Genomic DNA, 13855 nt, shown 5'->3' with positions numbered 1-13855 from the left:
TTCGAGGGATGCGAGGGAGGCTGGCGTAAATGGATTCATCCTGTTTTGATCTTCCTCCCGAAGAAGCGATACGGTTCCGGGATCTGTGCCGAAAGGAGGGGTAAGCATGGGGTTTTTTTTTTCTTTGGGGGGGGGTGGGGGGGGAGTCCTTTTTCTCTTTTCTTCGTATCTGCTTGACTTTCTTTTTTCTTTTTGTCACGATCGATTGGCTATTTTTTGCCCCCTTGAGGGTGTCGAATTTTATCTAAGCTATCGCTTTTGGCGATTCCTTATGTGTCATACTAATCCGCGATGCAGGTTATCTTATGTTCAACTGATCGCGCCCGCCACCTCCGATTCTCGAATGAAACTGCTCTGTAAAATCCCTGATTCCTTTATTTACGTCGTTTCTCGAATGGGTGTTACAGGTGCAACTGGGAAACTAAGCAAAGGTCTCCCGGAGCTCCTTGCTCGGGTTCACTCCTACTCCGGCAACATCCCCACTGCGCTAGGATTCGGCATAAGTACCAGAGAGCATTTTTTGAAAGTGCAGGAGATCTCTGAAGGCGCGGTCATCGGCAGCCAGATTATCACGGTCCTGGGCGAAGCACCCGCTGGCCAACGAGTCCAGAAGATCGAAGAATATTGTACCAGTATCACAGGGAGGAAAGTGGAACGTAACACAGAGCCTGAGCCTTTGACTCGAGAAGTGGGTCTTACTGAAGCTCTCGCTCACGCCCAGGAGCCAACGAATGCACAGGTTGATGAAGTGGTTGCCAATGACAAAAAGCCTGGAGCCGGCCTGGTGGATCAGTTGGAAGCACTCAATGTGACCGGAGATCAGGCCGCAATGCCTGCTCGCTTTGGCGAGTTTGGTGGGCAGTACGTGCCAGAGTCCCTCATGGACAACCTCTTAGAGCTCGAAGCAGGTTTCAACGAGGCTAGGAATGACCCCAAATTCTGGGAGGAGTTTCGGTCATACTACCCATATATGAGTCGGCCTAGCAGCCTGCATCTTGCGGAGCGCCTGACCAAATATGCTGGCGGAGCCAACATCTATCTCAAGCGCGAAGACCTGAACCACACAGGAAGCCACAAGATCAACAATGCACTGGGCCAAGTTTTGCTCGCACGCCGCCTGGGCAAAACACGAATCATCGCAGAGACAGGGGCTGGCCAGCACGGCGTCGCCACAGCTACCGTCTGTGCGAAATTCGGCATGGAATGTGTCATCTACATGGGGGCTGAAGATGTCCGTCGCCAAGCCCTGAACGTATTCCGCATCAAACTCCTCGGAGCCAAGGTCGTCGCCGTCGAGGCTGGCTCGCGCACCCTGCGTGACGCCGTCAACGAAGCACTGCGCGCTTGGGTCGTCCACCTTGATACAACACACTACGTAATCGGCTCAGCCATCGGACCGCACCCCTTCCCCACCATCGTTCGCACCCTACAATCCGTTATCGGCGAAGAGACCAAGGAGCAAATGCAAAAGCTAACAGGCAGGCTACCCGATGCCGTAGTCGCATGCGTAGGCGGCGGCAGCAACGCCGTCGGCATGTTCTACCCCTTCACTAAAGACCCCAGCGTCAGGCTTCTAGGTGTCGAAGCCGGCGGCGACGGCACCGACACGGCCCGGCACTCCGCGACTCTCTCGCACGGCTCCAAGGGCGTCCTGCACGGCGTGCGCACTTACATTTTGCAAAACGAAGATGGCCAGATTGCAGACACGCACTCCATCTCCGCAGGCCTCGACTATCCCGGTGTTGGCCCAGAGCTCTCGTCTTGGAAAGACCAGTCGCGCGCGCAGTTCATTGCTGCGACGGATGCACAGGCGCTGCAAGGCTTCCGGCTCATTACGGAGCTGGAGGGTATCATCCCTGCGCTGGAGTCGTCACATGCAGTGTTTGGCGCGGTGGAGCTGGCGAAGACGATGAAGAAAGGCGAGAACATCGTGCTGAATTTGAGTGGGAGGGGCGATAAGGACGTGCAGAGTGTGGCGGATGCGTTACCGGAGCTAGGGCCGAAGATTGGATGGGATTTGAGGTTTTGAAGGGGACAGCGGGAGGAGGTGGTGAGGTGAGGAGAGAAGACTAGTTGATTTGTTTTTACGCTCAAAAAAGAGATCTCTGTTTAAATGAAGCGAAAAAGTGTCTGCGAGTAGATATTTGAAAATTATGATGCATCTGAAAACTCTTGGATCTAAAAGGACAGCGGGAAGGAAGCAATCACTGTATAAATCATGGATGTATGTTTTTTTTTTTTTTTTTCATCAAAACGAAAAAGGGGAGGGAAAGGAAAAAGCGATTTATAACATATCTAGAAATTAGTTATTACTCAGGATAATTATCATTCCTTTATTCTTAACAAACACTCTCTCTGGGTAACACACGGAAAACTAAGCCCACAAAAATAACGTTGTGCGTATACTGGATGAGTTGTTACATGGCTAATTGGGAGAGAATTGCTTAACCAGGCGGCAAATATTCTCGTTAAGAAATTTTTTACACTTGCTTGGCTAAAACTTGTATAGTTAAGAAACGAATTAGAATGGAAACCGTGAGGCTTCAATCGGTAGGGAAAAATGATTCGTGTCTGCGTAAATAGGAACCCGTAAATTATATACCAGCTCCATCTTCGTTCTCCGCATTCTACCGAATTAGCTATCAATCCCATGAGACTGCACATGCCCACCACCAGAGCATATGCTCTCAATCACTGCAACGTCAGCCAGAGCCTCACGGGGACTCGCAGCTTTATCCCCCGTGCGAGCAGCAACCGCCTGTACAAAGGCACTGATTTCATTCATCATCCCATCTGCCTTGAAGACTTCCTCAGATACCGGCTTGAGATCGGGCCCATCCACACGAACCGTGGTTTCATGCACCGCACGCTTGACAGTCAACATCCCAGCGGTCCCGATGAAGATGAAATCCGCAACGAACGTTGCGGCAGCAAAGGACATGCTAAAGGTGCCCTGCGCACCCCCCGAGAACTTCAGCGCAGCGTTCACCGTGTCGACAGGCGACAGGTGTGGCGCGAACTGCGCCGTGAAGCTCGTGGTCTCGACAATCTCCTGTCCCGCAACCATGCGCATCAGCGCCACGAAATGGACGCCGGCGTCCAGGACGAACCCGCCCTGGTATCCCGGCGTCGCGCGCCATGCGGTCTTGCAGAACTTGTTGTCTGGAGCCATGGTGGTCGCGACGCGCCCGTGGACATGATGCAGCTCGCCGATCTTGCCGCCGGCGATGAGCTCGCCCGCTCTGATCAAGGCGGTTTCGTAGCGGAACTGCTCTGCGATGGAAAGCACCAGGTTGCGCGGCGCATAGGTACTTTCGTACTCGGCGATGAGGGCGCGGCCGGCTGCTACGTCCGGTCCAATGGGCTTTTCGGCCAGGACATGTTTGCCTGCAGCGAGACATTTGCGGACGACGGCTGGCAGGACGAGGATGGGGAGAACCACAATAACTGCTTCGATGTCGGCGCGCTGGAGAAGCTCGTCAAGCCCATACCCTGGCTTCTCATCAGAATATACATCGATGGTAGCAGAGGTTCCAGCCGTGCTGGTGCTGTGTAGTGCCTCCACCACTGAGTTTGCAGAGGTCTGCGAACGCGAGTACACAGCGAGAACCTTTGCTTTATCATTATGTGCAAGAACGGGGACGTGGGCTGCACAGTGGGGCCTTGGGTTAACATTTCCATTGTGTATATAAAAATACATTCAGAGATGATTGATTCAAGTTCACCTTCTTTTGCAAAGATACCCGCTCCCAAGAGTGCAATTCCAACCATCTTAATCACCGTTTTCCTTCCAGAACAAAAGGGAAGTTTATGCCGAGTTTCGAAGATGAGAAGTGATCCGGTCTGGAGGCAAATCAGCCGTCTCTGGAGGCAAGCAAACAGCTACTTATATGATCAACAGAATGTTACATTGTCAGCATGAAATGCATCAAAACGGCAACCTGACCAGCATTCATGGCTATTGATACTCTCAAGCGCCCCTCCTCAATCCCCGCAATAATGCGGACTTTTCGCACTATGGTAGAGGAGTACTCCTGTCATCTTGTCATCGCTGCGACAGCTAAAGCCGATAAGACCACGGACGTTCTGGCAATTAGGGCTTACCCCAGCGTTGGGGCGCTGTTGGCACGATTTGATTGGGTGGTGGGCAACACAGCAGCCACCGTCACGTGCCGTAGCTGCCAGCCGCAATCGGACACGGCATCATCATCATCATCATCATCATCATCATCATCATCATCTATACAACTCCACTCAGTCAACAAACGCTCTTCTCACATCCCTCCGCCCGTACAGCAAGCCAGAGCACTAGCCGTGTAGCCTATCCCGTCTAGCCCTCCAGCTCCCCATAAGCTTTGCCATCTCGAGATAGTACCGCTGGACAGCATCCTAGACACCGACAACCATGGCTCCAGGAATCAGCGACCCCAGGATGGTGTCCGTCAACCCTCGCATTCGATATAACACTATAGGAGGCATCAATGGTCCTTTGGTTATCCTTGACAATGTGCGAGCGTTGGTTTATTGTGACGCTTCTAGGATCTATATCCCGGTTTGCTGACCAGATTTATCTGCACCTCATTCGCCCCGCCTAGGTTAAATTCCCCCGCTATAACGAGATCGTATCTCTGACACTCCCCGATGGATCGGAGAAGTCTGGCCAGGTTTTGGAAGCTAGAGGTATGCACCGCCTATCTTAATACACCATATATCGTGGGATGCGGGAATACTGACCTCGTATGTCATTTAGGTGACAGGGCTGTGGTCCAGGTGCGTAGTGGACAGCGCCGCCATATTGCCGGAGAACATCAGGCGTTGAGACGTCTAAGGGAAACATTTATTGACTTGTGGAATAGGTTTTTGAAGGCACTCACGGTATTGATGTTAAAAAGGTACAATCATCCAATCCGTGGCGGTTTGTGTTACTGCGTTCCGGGCTTGCTAATTGTCAGATTAGACCAAGGTCGAGTTCACTGGTCACAGTCTCAAACTTGGTGTCTCGGAAGACATGCTTGGACGGATCTTTGATGGATCTGGACGTGCAATTGATAAAGGCCCTAAGGTGTTTGCGGAGGAATATCTGGATATTAATGGCAGTCCAATAAACCCATACTCTCGAGTGGGTTCCCACACTTCCCGGCATTGTACGTTCCTAAGACTAAGGCGGCCTACCAGGTATATCCAGAAGAAATGATCTCGACTGGTATCTCAGCCATCGACACGATGAATTCCATTGCCCGCGGACAGAAAATTCCTATTTTCTCTGCTGCTGGTCTTCCACACAATGAGATTGCTGCACAGATCTGCCGTCAAGCCAGTCTGGTGAGCAAGCCCACCAAAGACGTGCACGACGGACATGAAGACAATTTCTCCATTGTGTTCGCCGCGATGGGCGTGAACATGGAAACAAGTCGTTTCTTTACCCGTGATTTCGAGGAAAATGGCAGTATGGAACGTGTTACGCTATTCCTTAACCTTGCAAATGACCCTACGTAAGATCCTCCTCACCACAATTCCCGGAAAACAAATAGTTGATATTTCAAGCACACAGGATCGAACGAATCATCACTCCTCGCCTTGCTCTTACTACTGCAGAATATTACGCCTATCAATTGGAGAAACATGTTCTTGTCATCTTGACTGATCTTTCTGCGTATTGTGATGCTCTTCGAGAGGTTTCAGCCGCCAGAGAAGAGGTACCGGGTAGACGTGGATATCCTGGCTACATGTACACTGATCTGTCAACCATTTATGAACGAGCTGGTCGTGTCGAGGGTCGTAATGGCTCTATTACGCAAATTCCTATCTTGACTATGCCTAACGACGGTATGTTGGTAGCCCATGTTGGAGAAGCTCCTGAAACATTTCTGACAGGTGCTAACTCACCAATGTAGATATCACCCACCCAATTCCCGATCTAACCGGCTATATTACCGAAGGCCAAATTTTCGTGGACCGCCAGCTTCACAACAAGGGTATCTACCCCCCAATAAATGTATTGCCCTCCCTTTCTCGACTCATGAAGTCTGCCATCGGTGAAGGCCGTACCCGCAAGGACCACGGTGATGTATCCAACCAACTATACGCCAAATATGCTATTGGCCGTGATGCTGGTATGATCTCCCTTGCTCACCAATTTGTGCAAGCTGCCAAGCAGAATCTTAAAATACTGATCCAATAATTCTCTAGCTGCCATGAAAGCTGTCGTCGGTGAAGAAGCACTCTCGGCCGAGGATAAGCTCTCTCTCGAATTCTTAGATAAATTCGAACGAACATTCATCTCCCAATCACCTTATGAGTCCCGCACTATCTTCGAGTCTCTTGACTTGGCGTGGAACCTCCTCCGCATTTATCCCAAGGATTTACTTAACCGTATCCCCAGGAAAGTCATTGAGGAGTATTATCAGCGCTCTGGTAAGGGACGGACAAAGGTAAATAAAGATGCGAGAGATAACACAGCCCCGGAGGCGAATTTAATTGACGTGTAAGAAGTGACCCGTCTGGGGTTGAAGAGATAGCTTGGTATGTCACTGGAATGTTTTCCTTTCCCTTGGTCTTCTTTTTGGGTTAGAGGATTATTTTGATGTGAATGGAGCGGGGTTTTTGTTTCCAAATAATTAGGGCTCTGCCCTGCTGTGTCCTTCCTTATATGCATTTTGCCATTATATATATGGCTTACACCTGTCACATAATTATACGACATGTTGGGCGGCGAAGAATATCTGATTTTATTTTCTCCCTTTTTATATTTCTTTATTATTCCTTTTTTTTTTTTTTTTTTTTTTTTTTTTTTTTTATCATTCATTCGAACAAATTAATGATTGTTATCTTTTCAACCCTTTCCCTGTAGCACCATATATCTCGATCTTACATATATGTTACTATTGTACACGTTCACTCCCGTTGTTATGTTTGTCCAGTGCTATGTATGGATTTTTTTTTTTTTTTCATTATTGAGACAGCAGGAAGAACCGTCTCCTATGAATCCCTCGAATGATGCAACTGGGGTGACACAAGAGACCGTCTGCGGAAATTCGCTTTATATGAACAATTCGCCTATACCGCGGTGAAAATATCAAAAAAATAAAAATAATGGTCGTATCCGTTCCGTATATAACGCCAAGCCCATCGACAACCCCACTCGTTGTTTCACCTGTGGGACATATCGTTACTTTGGCCACATGCCCATTCAGATTCATTCTTATACAGAACTCCATTAATAATCACACCTCTCCCTTCTTTCAACATTTGCTTCTGCTCTTCCGAACATGTATCCTCCGCAGCCCGCACATAGCATGTTGCCTCCGCCATCGGCGGTGCAACATTCTTTTTTGTGGAATTTCTGGGCCCCATCGTGTGAAACGTGGATAAATCGGCTTTGTCGCCGCTACCTAAGTCCCTCCCACTATCAATAATGCGAGAGAACAGCGTGAAAGCAGTCTCCGGTTGAGCAGCGGGCACGAAATGGCCTGCCTCATAAACACGGGTGAAGGATAGGTTGCCGAGTTGACGCACAGCGCCGCCAACATATGACCGCCGCCCAGATGCCTGGCTGGCAACGGTTAGGGGTGCGTATCCGGCGATATCGCTAAAGGCTTTCTTGTCTCTGTATGGCGCGGGGGAGATAGGCGAGGAGGCAATGGCTAACGAAACGGCCTCACCACCCATCCAGTTGCAGACATAATCCCGATCGCCGTGGATGAGGGCTACCCGAATGCCTGACGCCAGCAGCGAGGCCAGGTGCGGAACGTACGAGGTACGCATGTAGTCGCCTGTCGAGATGAAAGCGGACTGAACCACATTCCTATAATCTGTGTAATTTACCTGGACGCCCAGGGCGTCTTGGACTCTCGCCGTGTTGAGGTAGGTGAGATGCGTGAGCGGGGCAAAGCTGGATAGTGGCGATTGCGAAATGTCGTATGCGCTCCGGTTGGATTTCTGGAACAGGCTGAACATATCCTTGTTGCAGGTGTACATGGCCGCCAGGCACAGTGCATTGACGGCGTCGACATCGCCGTCCCCGTTTGGATCGAGAGATCGTGCCCCCGAACGGCAGGCGCTTATTCGCTGTTTGCATCCATCTGGCTTTTGAAAGGCGGCTAGCGATTCTTCCATCTCCGCGCGAGAAATTGCTTGAATACCGTAGGTATTGTTGTGGGCGAAGATTGGGTAGAATGGTTCCTGGATAAGATCATCGATGCAGCCTTGGAGGATCCCGACGGATTGCAGGTTTATTTCAAGTGTGCTTTCCTTGGGGAGTTTACCGTCCCTGAGCGCTTCATTTTGCGCTACCCAGTGCTCTGCGAAGGCTGGACCATACTTGCCTCCGTAACTTTCTGTGAAGAGATGGATACCGGCAGCGGAGTCATCTCTCCCATCATTGCTCGGGTTATACTGTGGGAATACGCTTAAAAAGCCCTGCAGCATGTGCCAAACTGCCCTGCTTGCAGTAGCAGTTGAATTTGCAGTCGCACCAACATTGTGGGAACTGAATGTGCCATTCAGAAAGGTGCCTCCAGCCTGTCCAGAAGGCACAGGTGACGGCGGGAATATATAAGACGAAGATAGCAAATCCAAGGACCCATTGCGCAGGCTGTCATACGAAAACCCAGCTTGAACCGGTTGATCTATAAACAGCAGATTGGAGGCTCGATCCCAACCCCATTCCCGAGCACGAGTACCAATACGATCCGGCGAAAGCTCTACAGCTTCACAGGGGCCGACCTCCTGAAACAGGCCCATCATGCTACTTTCGCCTGGGCCTCCATTTAGATATATAGTCAGAGGCGCCGTGTGTGCATTCTGTCTCGCCTCCACGAACCAGAAGAAGGTGTTGATGGGGTAACTCTGCCTGACGGGAGACAGGGTTTCCGGAGGCAGGTGGACGTAGCCGGTATATTGTTTTTGATGCGGGGAGGCCGTCTCGCAAACCCAAGCCGGAGGGGACTTGTATGAAATGGTGACATTTTCGTTGATTGGAGAGCGCACAGTTTTTAAACCGGCAGCATCATTGTCTTTGATGTATATGAATTCCCTTGCGCGGAACGGGAAAGCTGTACTGAAGGCAGCGAGAGCGCATAGCGGAAATGCCTTCCATCGTGCCTTGGGGGGGTTAGCCAGTGCCCGGCTGATTGGAAAGGAGTAGAAATCGACAGGCGAAACTTAAAAAAAATTGGAGTGTTTACTTATAAGTTACTTACCATCTGCATGGTATCAAATGAACGTGAACGTGAACGTGAACGTGCATAGGCAAGAAAGAAACTATATTTCTAAAACCGCCTTTCCAGCGTATTTCTCTAGTTTTATTTAATAAGAAACAGGTTGAATAGATCGATTTAATTATATATATTTCTCCCTGATATCTCGCATCCTTAAGTACTTAAGCAGCCCGGCGGAAAAAGAAAAGAAAAAAAAGAAGAAGAATAGAAATCTCTCAATTCAAACTCAATCGCAAGCCATCCCGCGTTTGGATCCGCGACTGTGTCACTCGGGAGGAGGTGGAGGTGAGAGAACAAACGGCTCAGTGCAACAAAGGCCAGCCATAGACCTAATCACGGCGCCAGACAGGCTTGACTTGCTCACTGAGAGACCAGTTTAGCACCACGGATAGACAAAGCCCAGACGAGCGGGTTCTAACACGGAGCCCATGAGGAAGCCTCATCGGAATGCTATTATAGTCGACGGTGAGTGACCACCCCAGCCAGTTAGCTGTTTTTTTTTTTGAAGGAAATATCTATTGCGGCCATAAAGAACGGAAGAGGTGTCACAGGGATTAACTACATTACATGCATATCTAGTCTGTTTCTTCAACAAGACAAAGACAACCGAACAGTGCGGATGCGGGCGTGACGTTTATTTATATTGTTTATTTATTTCCGAGAGAGGGATTTTACTGAGAACCAAGTCGCTCTCTACAATTACACCCCTTCTTCTAGATATAGCAGGTTTTTTTTTTTTTTTTTTTTTTTTTTTTTTTTTTTTCCCCATACCAAAAAAAATATCTTGTTACAAGGGTCTTCATTCAGGTAAGACTCACGCAGACGCAGTAGTGACATTATCGTCCATACAAACTGCACCTTGCACGGTTAACACTCCCTCCGACGGTCTTTGACTTCGGGAGCTGATCCAGCTCATCTGAGGGGCGGGAGCAGGACAAACGACGCCAATGCATTGGGGGAAAAAAAAAAATTCAATGCAAGAATCCATGGACGATAAAAACCAAGTACCATGTTCATTCAGCATAGCAGGGGGTGTAATCTTTTGCATTTTTGCATCTTAAGTTGTTGTAGCTTTCATAAACTCACTATAAAACTCAATTCTGCCCATCTCTGTCCTATCCCGACAGATCCATTTATCACATCGGATAGGGGAGAGCGAGAGAGAGAAACGAAACAAAAGAGGGAGCGCTTGGAGAAAAATAGGGGAGTGAGAAGAGGAGGTTATGCCAGGTACATGAATAAACGCTAATAAAAAACAGAATAAAAAAGCGAAATTGGACCAAACCCACCTAACCCCGATTATGCATGTGATGAAATGAAAGATATCCAGCCGGAATGAGTAACAGCTACAGGGATGGGGAAGAAAAAAAAATATATATATAAAGTAAGATAAACAAGAAAAGGAGGTAGAAGGAGCAGCCAACACCCAATCTATGAATCAATCAATCTTCGCATACACCAACTTCTTCGGCGTCGTAAGATTATTCAGCAAGCGGACATTGGCACGTTTGAATTTAGTATGTTTCTTCAGCTTCTTCCGCGCGACCATCACAGGCACAGAGGATTTAGTAACGAGGTAGTTTGAGAAGGAACCGAGGAGGACGCTGTCGGTTTTTATGAAGCGGGGGGAAGAGATAAAAGTCAGCTAGTTTTCCTCTCTTTGCTTTTTATGGCGAATATAAAATAAACTAGGAAACGAGAAGAAAAACGAAAACATAATACATAAATGGATTCGATAAGATGGACTTACCCCTTAAGAGCGCTGCGACCTCTTGAGCCCAGAATTACCAGCGTAGGTTCCAAACCATCAATCTAAATATTCTGTCAGCAATCCCATCACGAAGATAAATTGGCAAAAAGGGCTAAGGTAAAAACATGAAGATGGGCGACGAGGAATGACTCGCTCGACGGAGAAATAAAGGGCCAATTCTGTAAACTTACAGCTTCTGTAATCAGATGCTTCGGACTGTTACAATGGATTACCTCCACGGCAACCCGAACCTGCAGCCTAGTCTTCTTCAGCAACCGCACAACCGTCTGCGAAATCCCCTCGATAGCCCGAAACCTTTCCGCCTCGAATTTTGACACAGCACGAGAATCAACAGAGCCGGTCTTGCTGTCCGTTCCACCGCTACCTCCTCCTCCTCCTCCTCCTCCTCCTCCTCCTCCTCCTCCTCCTCCACCACCACCACCACCGCCGCCGCCGCCGCCGCTACTGCCGCTTCCTCCACTAACCTGAGTTGACGACGTATTCGCAGAAGGCAAAGGCGACGCCCCCGTCAAGTTTTCTGCTGTCTTCTTCGTCTGCAACCCAACAACAGCAGCAGTATCCAACATCACCTTAATCCCGTCGCCGATCTGCACCGAAGACGTGGAATCAGGCTCCCCCCCTTTCCCAGACCCGTGCCCGGAGGTTTCCTCATCGATGGCATAGACGGCATAGAGCGTGTCGCCATCGCGAAGAATCGTGCCAATCGTCCATTCCAGCGCGTAGACGGACTCATCGCTGAGATCCGTAGCGACGAGGTAGGTGCGTAACCTCATGCGTCTGTTCTGCCTCGCTTCTTCCTGGACCCGTGTGAACTCGCCACGGACGATGGTGCGAATTACCCGATTTGGAACGGACTGGTCGATTGGGGACATGTAGATGCTGAGATTCTGGGCTTTTTTGAAGTCGCGGTATTGCGCTTCATCATCCGAGCCGGCAGGAGTATTTGGGCCTGATCCTACGTGGTCGAAGCTGGTAGTTGGATGGACGACGCCGGTCTTCTTGATCATGGGTTTTTCTGTTGCAGCTTTCCCAGTAGCAGGTTCTGGGTCGAGTAGCGATTTGACTTTGTAAGTGGCCGAGACTTTCTTGCCTATCAACAGGATATATTAGCAGGATGCTAGCTATTTTACACGGGCAAAAGATTATTTCGTGAGATTAAAATAATAAGAATAAGAACCAAAAATAATACATACGCTCTTCCTCAGCTGCAGCAAGGAGACTGCGTACTTTCTGTGGGCCATTCTTATTGAGGTCATTCTCCTCTGAATCGGATTTCTTCCTGCTGCGTCGTCGTCCACGTTGGATTTCAGCGCTCCAATCTTCCTCTGCCGAGCTCGAATAATCATTCTCCTCGTCGCTGCTATTCTCTCCACTAAAAGTCTCCTCGCCAGAATAGTAGTCTTCTTGGAGCCGACTGTCACCCGATTCTGAGACAGCATCCTCCCCGCGCTCTCGACTCGTAGACGATTTCTGGAACTTAGATAACGTCCCCCCAGACCTTGACAGCGCCGCGTTAGACAATTGTCGATATGCGTGATCTAGATGAATGACTTTGCCGGTATCCGTGACAAACGTTCCCGGAACTGGTTTTGGGTTTAACGAGTTAGTATTGAACAGGCCTCCGCCTGGAGAGCGGGATCGCGCCAGTCGGGAGGAAGGCGACTTGGAATGGCGAGCAGACCCCCCCACAGTCCCGCCGTGCCGCATTGTATCCCGCCCTCTTGTGAATCCAGGCAAACTGCCCAGTTCCTGTCCGGACATGACTGCAGCCATGGAGTTGGCGTGTGTGGCATTGGTCGCGTGATTGGCGGTTTTCTTTCCGCCCTGTGAAACCCGTTTTGGGCGGGCCTGGCTTGGAATGCTGGGCAGCATTTCAAATTGGTATTTTTCAATGGCCTGTTTCCTCCTGGTTGGCTCCGGCAAGGGACCAATGTGACCAGCTGGGTCTGAAGAATGACGAGCATGGAGCTCCTTACGTGTGGATGATATTGGGGATTTGGGAGACAGAGGCTGCAGAGGGGACAAGGGGGGAGGGGGAGAAGATGCGGCATGCTCAAATTGTGTAGGTTGTGGCTCTGCGCTGTGGGTCAAACGGAGAGGTGAAGGTGAGATAGGATCGAGCAAGCTGCGAACTGGAGGGGCTGATCGATTGGAGGAAGTGGAAGGTGGCGCCAACACCAGCACCGGGGCCAGCGACGGAGTTGTGCTTTGTAGAGCCGGGTCAGGAGCAACATCCCAGCATGCTTCTGATCGGGCGGGAAGGGCTAGAATGGCGAGCTCTGGAATGGTGCTGCTGGGAACGATTGATGCGGCCCTCGAGGATATCCATGATCTCACGCCGTTCCTCGTCGAGCGCTGATTCCAGCGACATCTTTTTGGGCGGCATTGTATAGAGAAAAGAGGAAGCAGAGAAGCTGATGCAGGAGCAGATGCAGAAACAGAGAATTGATTGAGGTGTGGGGTGGACTGCAGAAGGCAAGTGGGCGAGATATGACAGCGAGGTGGAGCAGCCTAACTAAATACCATGGCTGGGGGAAGGGTTAGTTAGTGACAGCAGACAGTGGTCGAGACCGTTAGAAGAGGTAACACAGATGAAACGCGGTACAAGGGCAGGCAGTGGGCAATTCAGCACACGGGCAGCAGTCACAGTATTATTCCTGAAGCTGGATACCATCCACCGTCATCGTTGTCTCCCCGCCGACAGTGTATTCGCACAGCTCCAGACACTCGCAGGAATAGCGGCGGTGCTCGCAGGGCGACGGTGCTGATTAGCTAAGAAGGCCCCACGTTAACAGTTAAGTTAGTTAAGTTGGTGGTTAGTTATACGGCGTAGATGGTTACTATTAGCGGTGGCGTGGGCGAACGC

The 13855-nt window shown here is 50.0% G+C and overlaps 5 protein-coding genes across 5 annotated transcripts; 2 read left to right on the top strand and 3 right to left on the bottom strand.

Moving 5' to 3' along the window:
* Positions 1–29: 29 nt before the first annotated feature.
* Positions 30–2029, top strand: HCAG_05953 (tryptophan synthase; the record flags this gene model as incomplete). The annotated part of the gene is made up of 2 exons (XM_001538298.1): positions 30–100; positions 298–2029. The coding sequence occupies 2 exons, from the start codon at positions 30–32 to the stop codon at positions 2027–2029; spliced, it is 1803 nt and encodes a 600-aa protein (XP_001538348.1).
* A 606-nt stretch (positions 2030–2635) lies between these two features.
* HCAG_05952 (predicted protein) lies at positions 2636–3956 on the bottom strand (the record flags this gene model as incomplete). Its single annotated transcript, XM_001538297.1, has 2 exons — positions 2636–3648; positions 3947–3956. 2 exons carry the CDS (start codon positions 3954–3956, stop codon positions 2636–2638), a joined length of 1023 nt encoding a protein of 340 aa, XP_001538347.1.
* Positions 3957–4405: 449 nt separating this feature from the next.
* HCAG_05951 (vacuolar ATP synthase subunit B) lies at positions 4406–6488 on the top strand (the record flags this gene model as incomplete). The annotated part of the gene is made up of 9 exons (XM_001538296.1): positions 4406–4519; positions 4596–4680; positions 4751–4770; positions 4857–4892; positions 4958–5119; positions 5176–5492; positions 5552–5826; positions 5895–6113; positions 6190–6488. 9 exons carry the CDS (start codon positions 4406–4408, stop codon positions 6486–6488), a joined length of 1527 nt encoding a protein of 508 aa, XP_001538346.1.
* A 661-nt stretch (positions 6489–7149) lies between these two features.
* Positions 7150–9209, bottom strand: HCAG_05950 (predicted protein; the record flags this gene model as incomplete). The annotated part of the gene is made up of 2 exons (XM_001538295.1): positions 7150–9102; positions 9201–9209. The coding sequence occupies 2 exons, from the start codon at positions 9207–9209 to the stop codon at positions 7150–7152; spliced, it is 1962 nt and encodes a 653-aa protein (XP_001538345.1).
* Positions 9210–10656: 1447 nt separating this feature from the next.
* HCAG_05949 (predicted protein) lies at positions 10657–12861 on the bottom strand (the record flags this gene model as incomplete). The annotated part of the gene is made up of 4 exons (XM_001538294.1): positions 10657–10822; positions 10969–11030; positions 11160–12079; positions 12183–12861. 4 exons carry the CDS (start codon positions 12859–12861, stop codon positions 10657–10659), a joined length of 1827 nt encoding a protein of 608 aa, XP_001538344.1.
* Between the last annotated feature and the right edge of the window lie 994 nt (positions 12862–13855).

This window comes from Histoplasma capsulatum, genomic scaffold, assembly GCF_000149585.1.
Source record: "Histoplasma capsulatum NAm1 scaffold_7 genomic scaffold, whole genome shotgun sequence".
NCBI classification, from domain to species: Eukaryota; Fungi; Ascomycota; class Eurotiomycetes; order Onygenales; family Ajellomycetaceae; genus Histoplasma; species Histoplasma mississippiense.
Note: the sequence above shows the minus strand (reverse complement) of the source record. Positions and strands in the feature narration are given on the sequence as shown.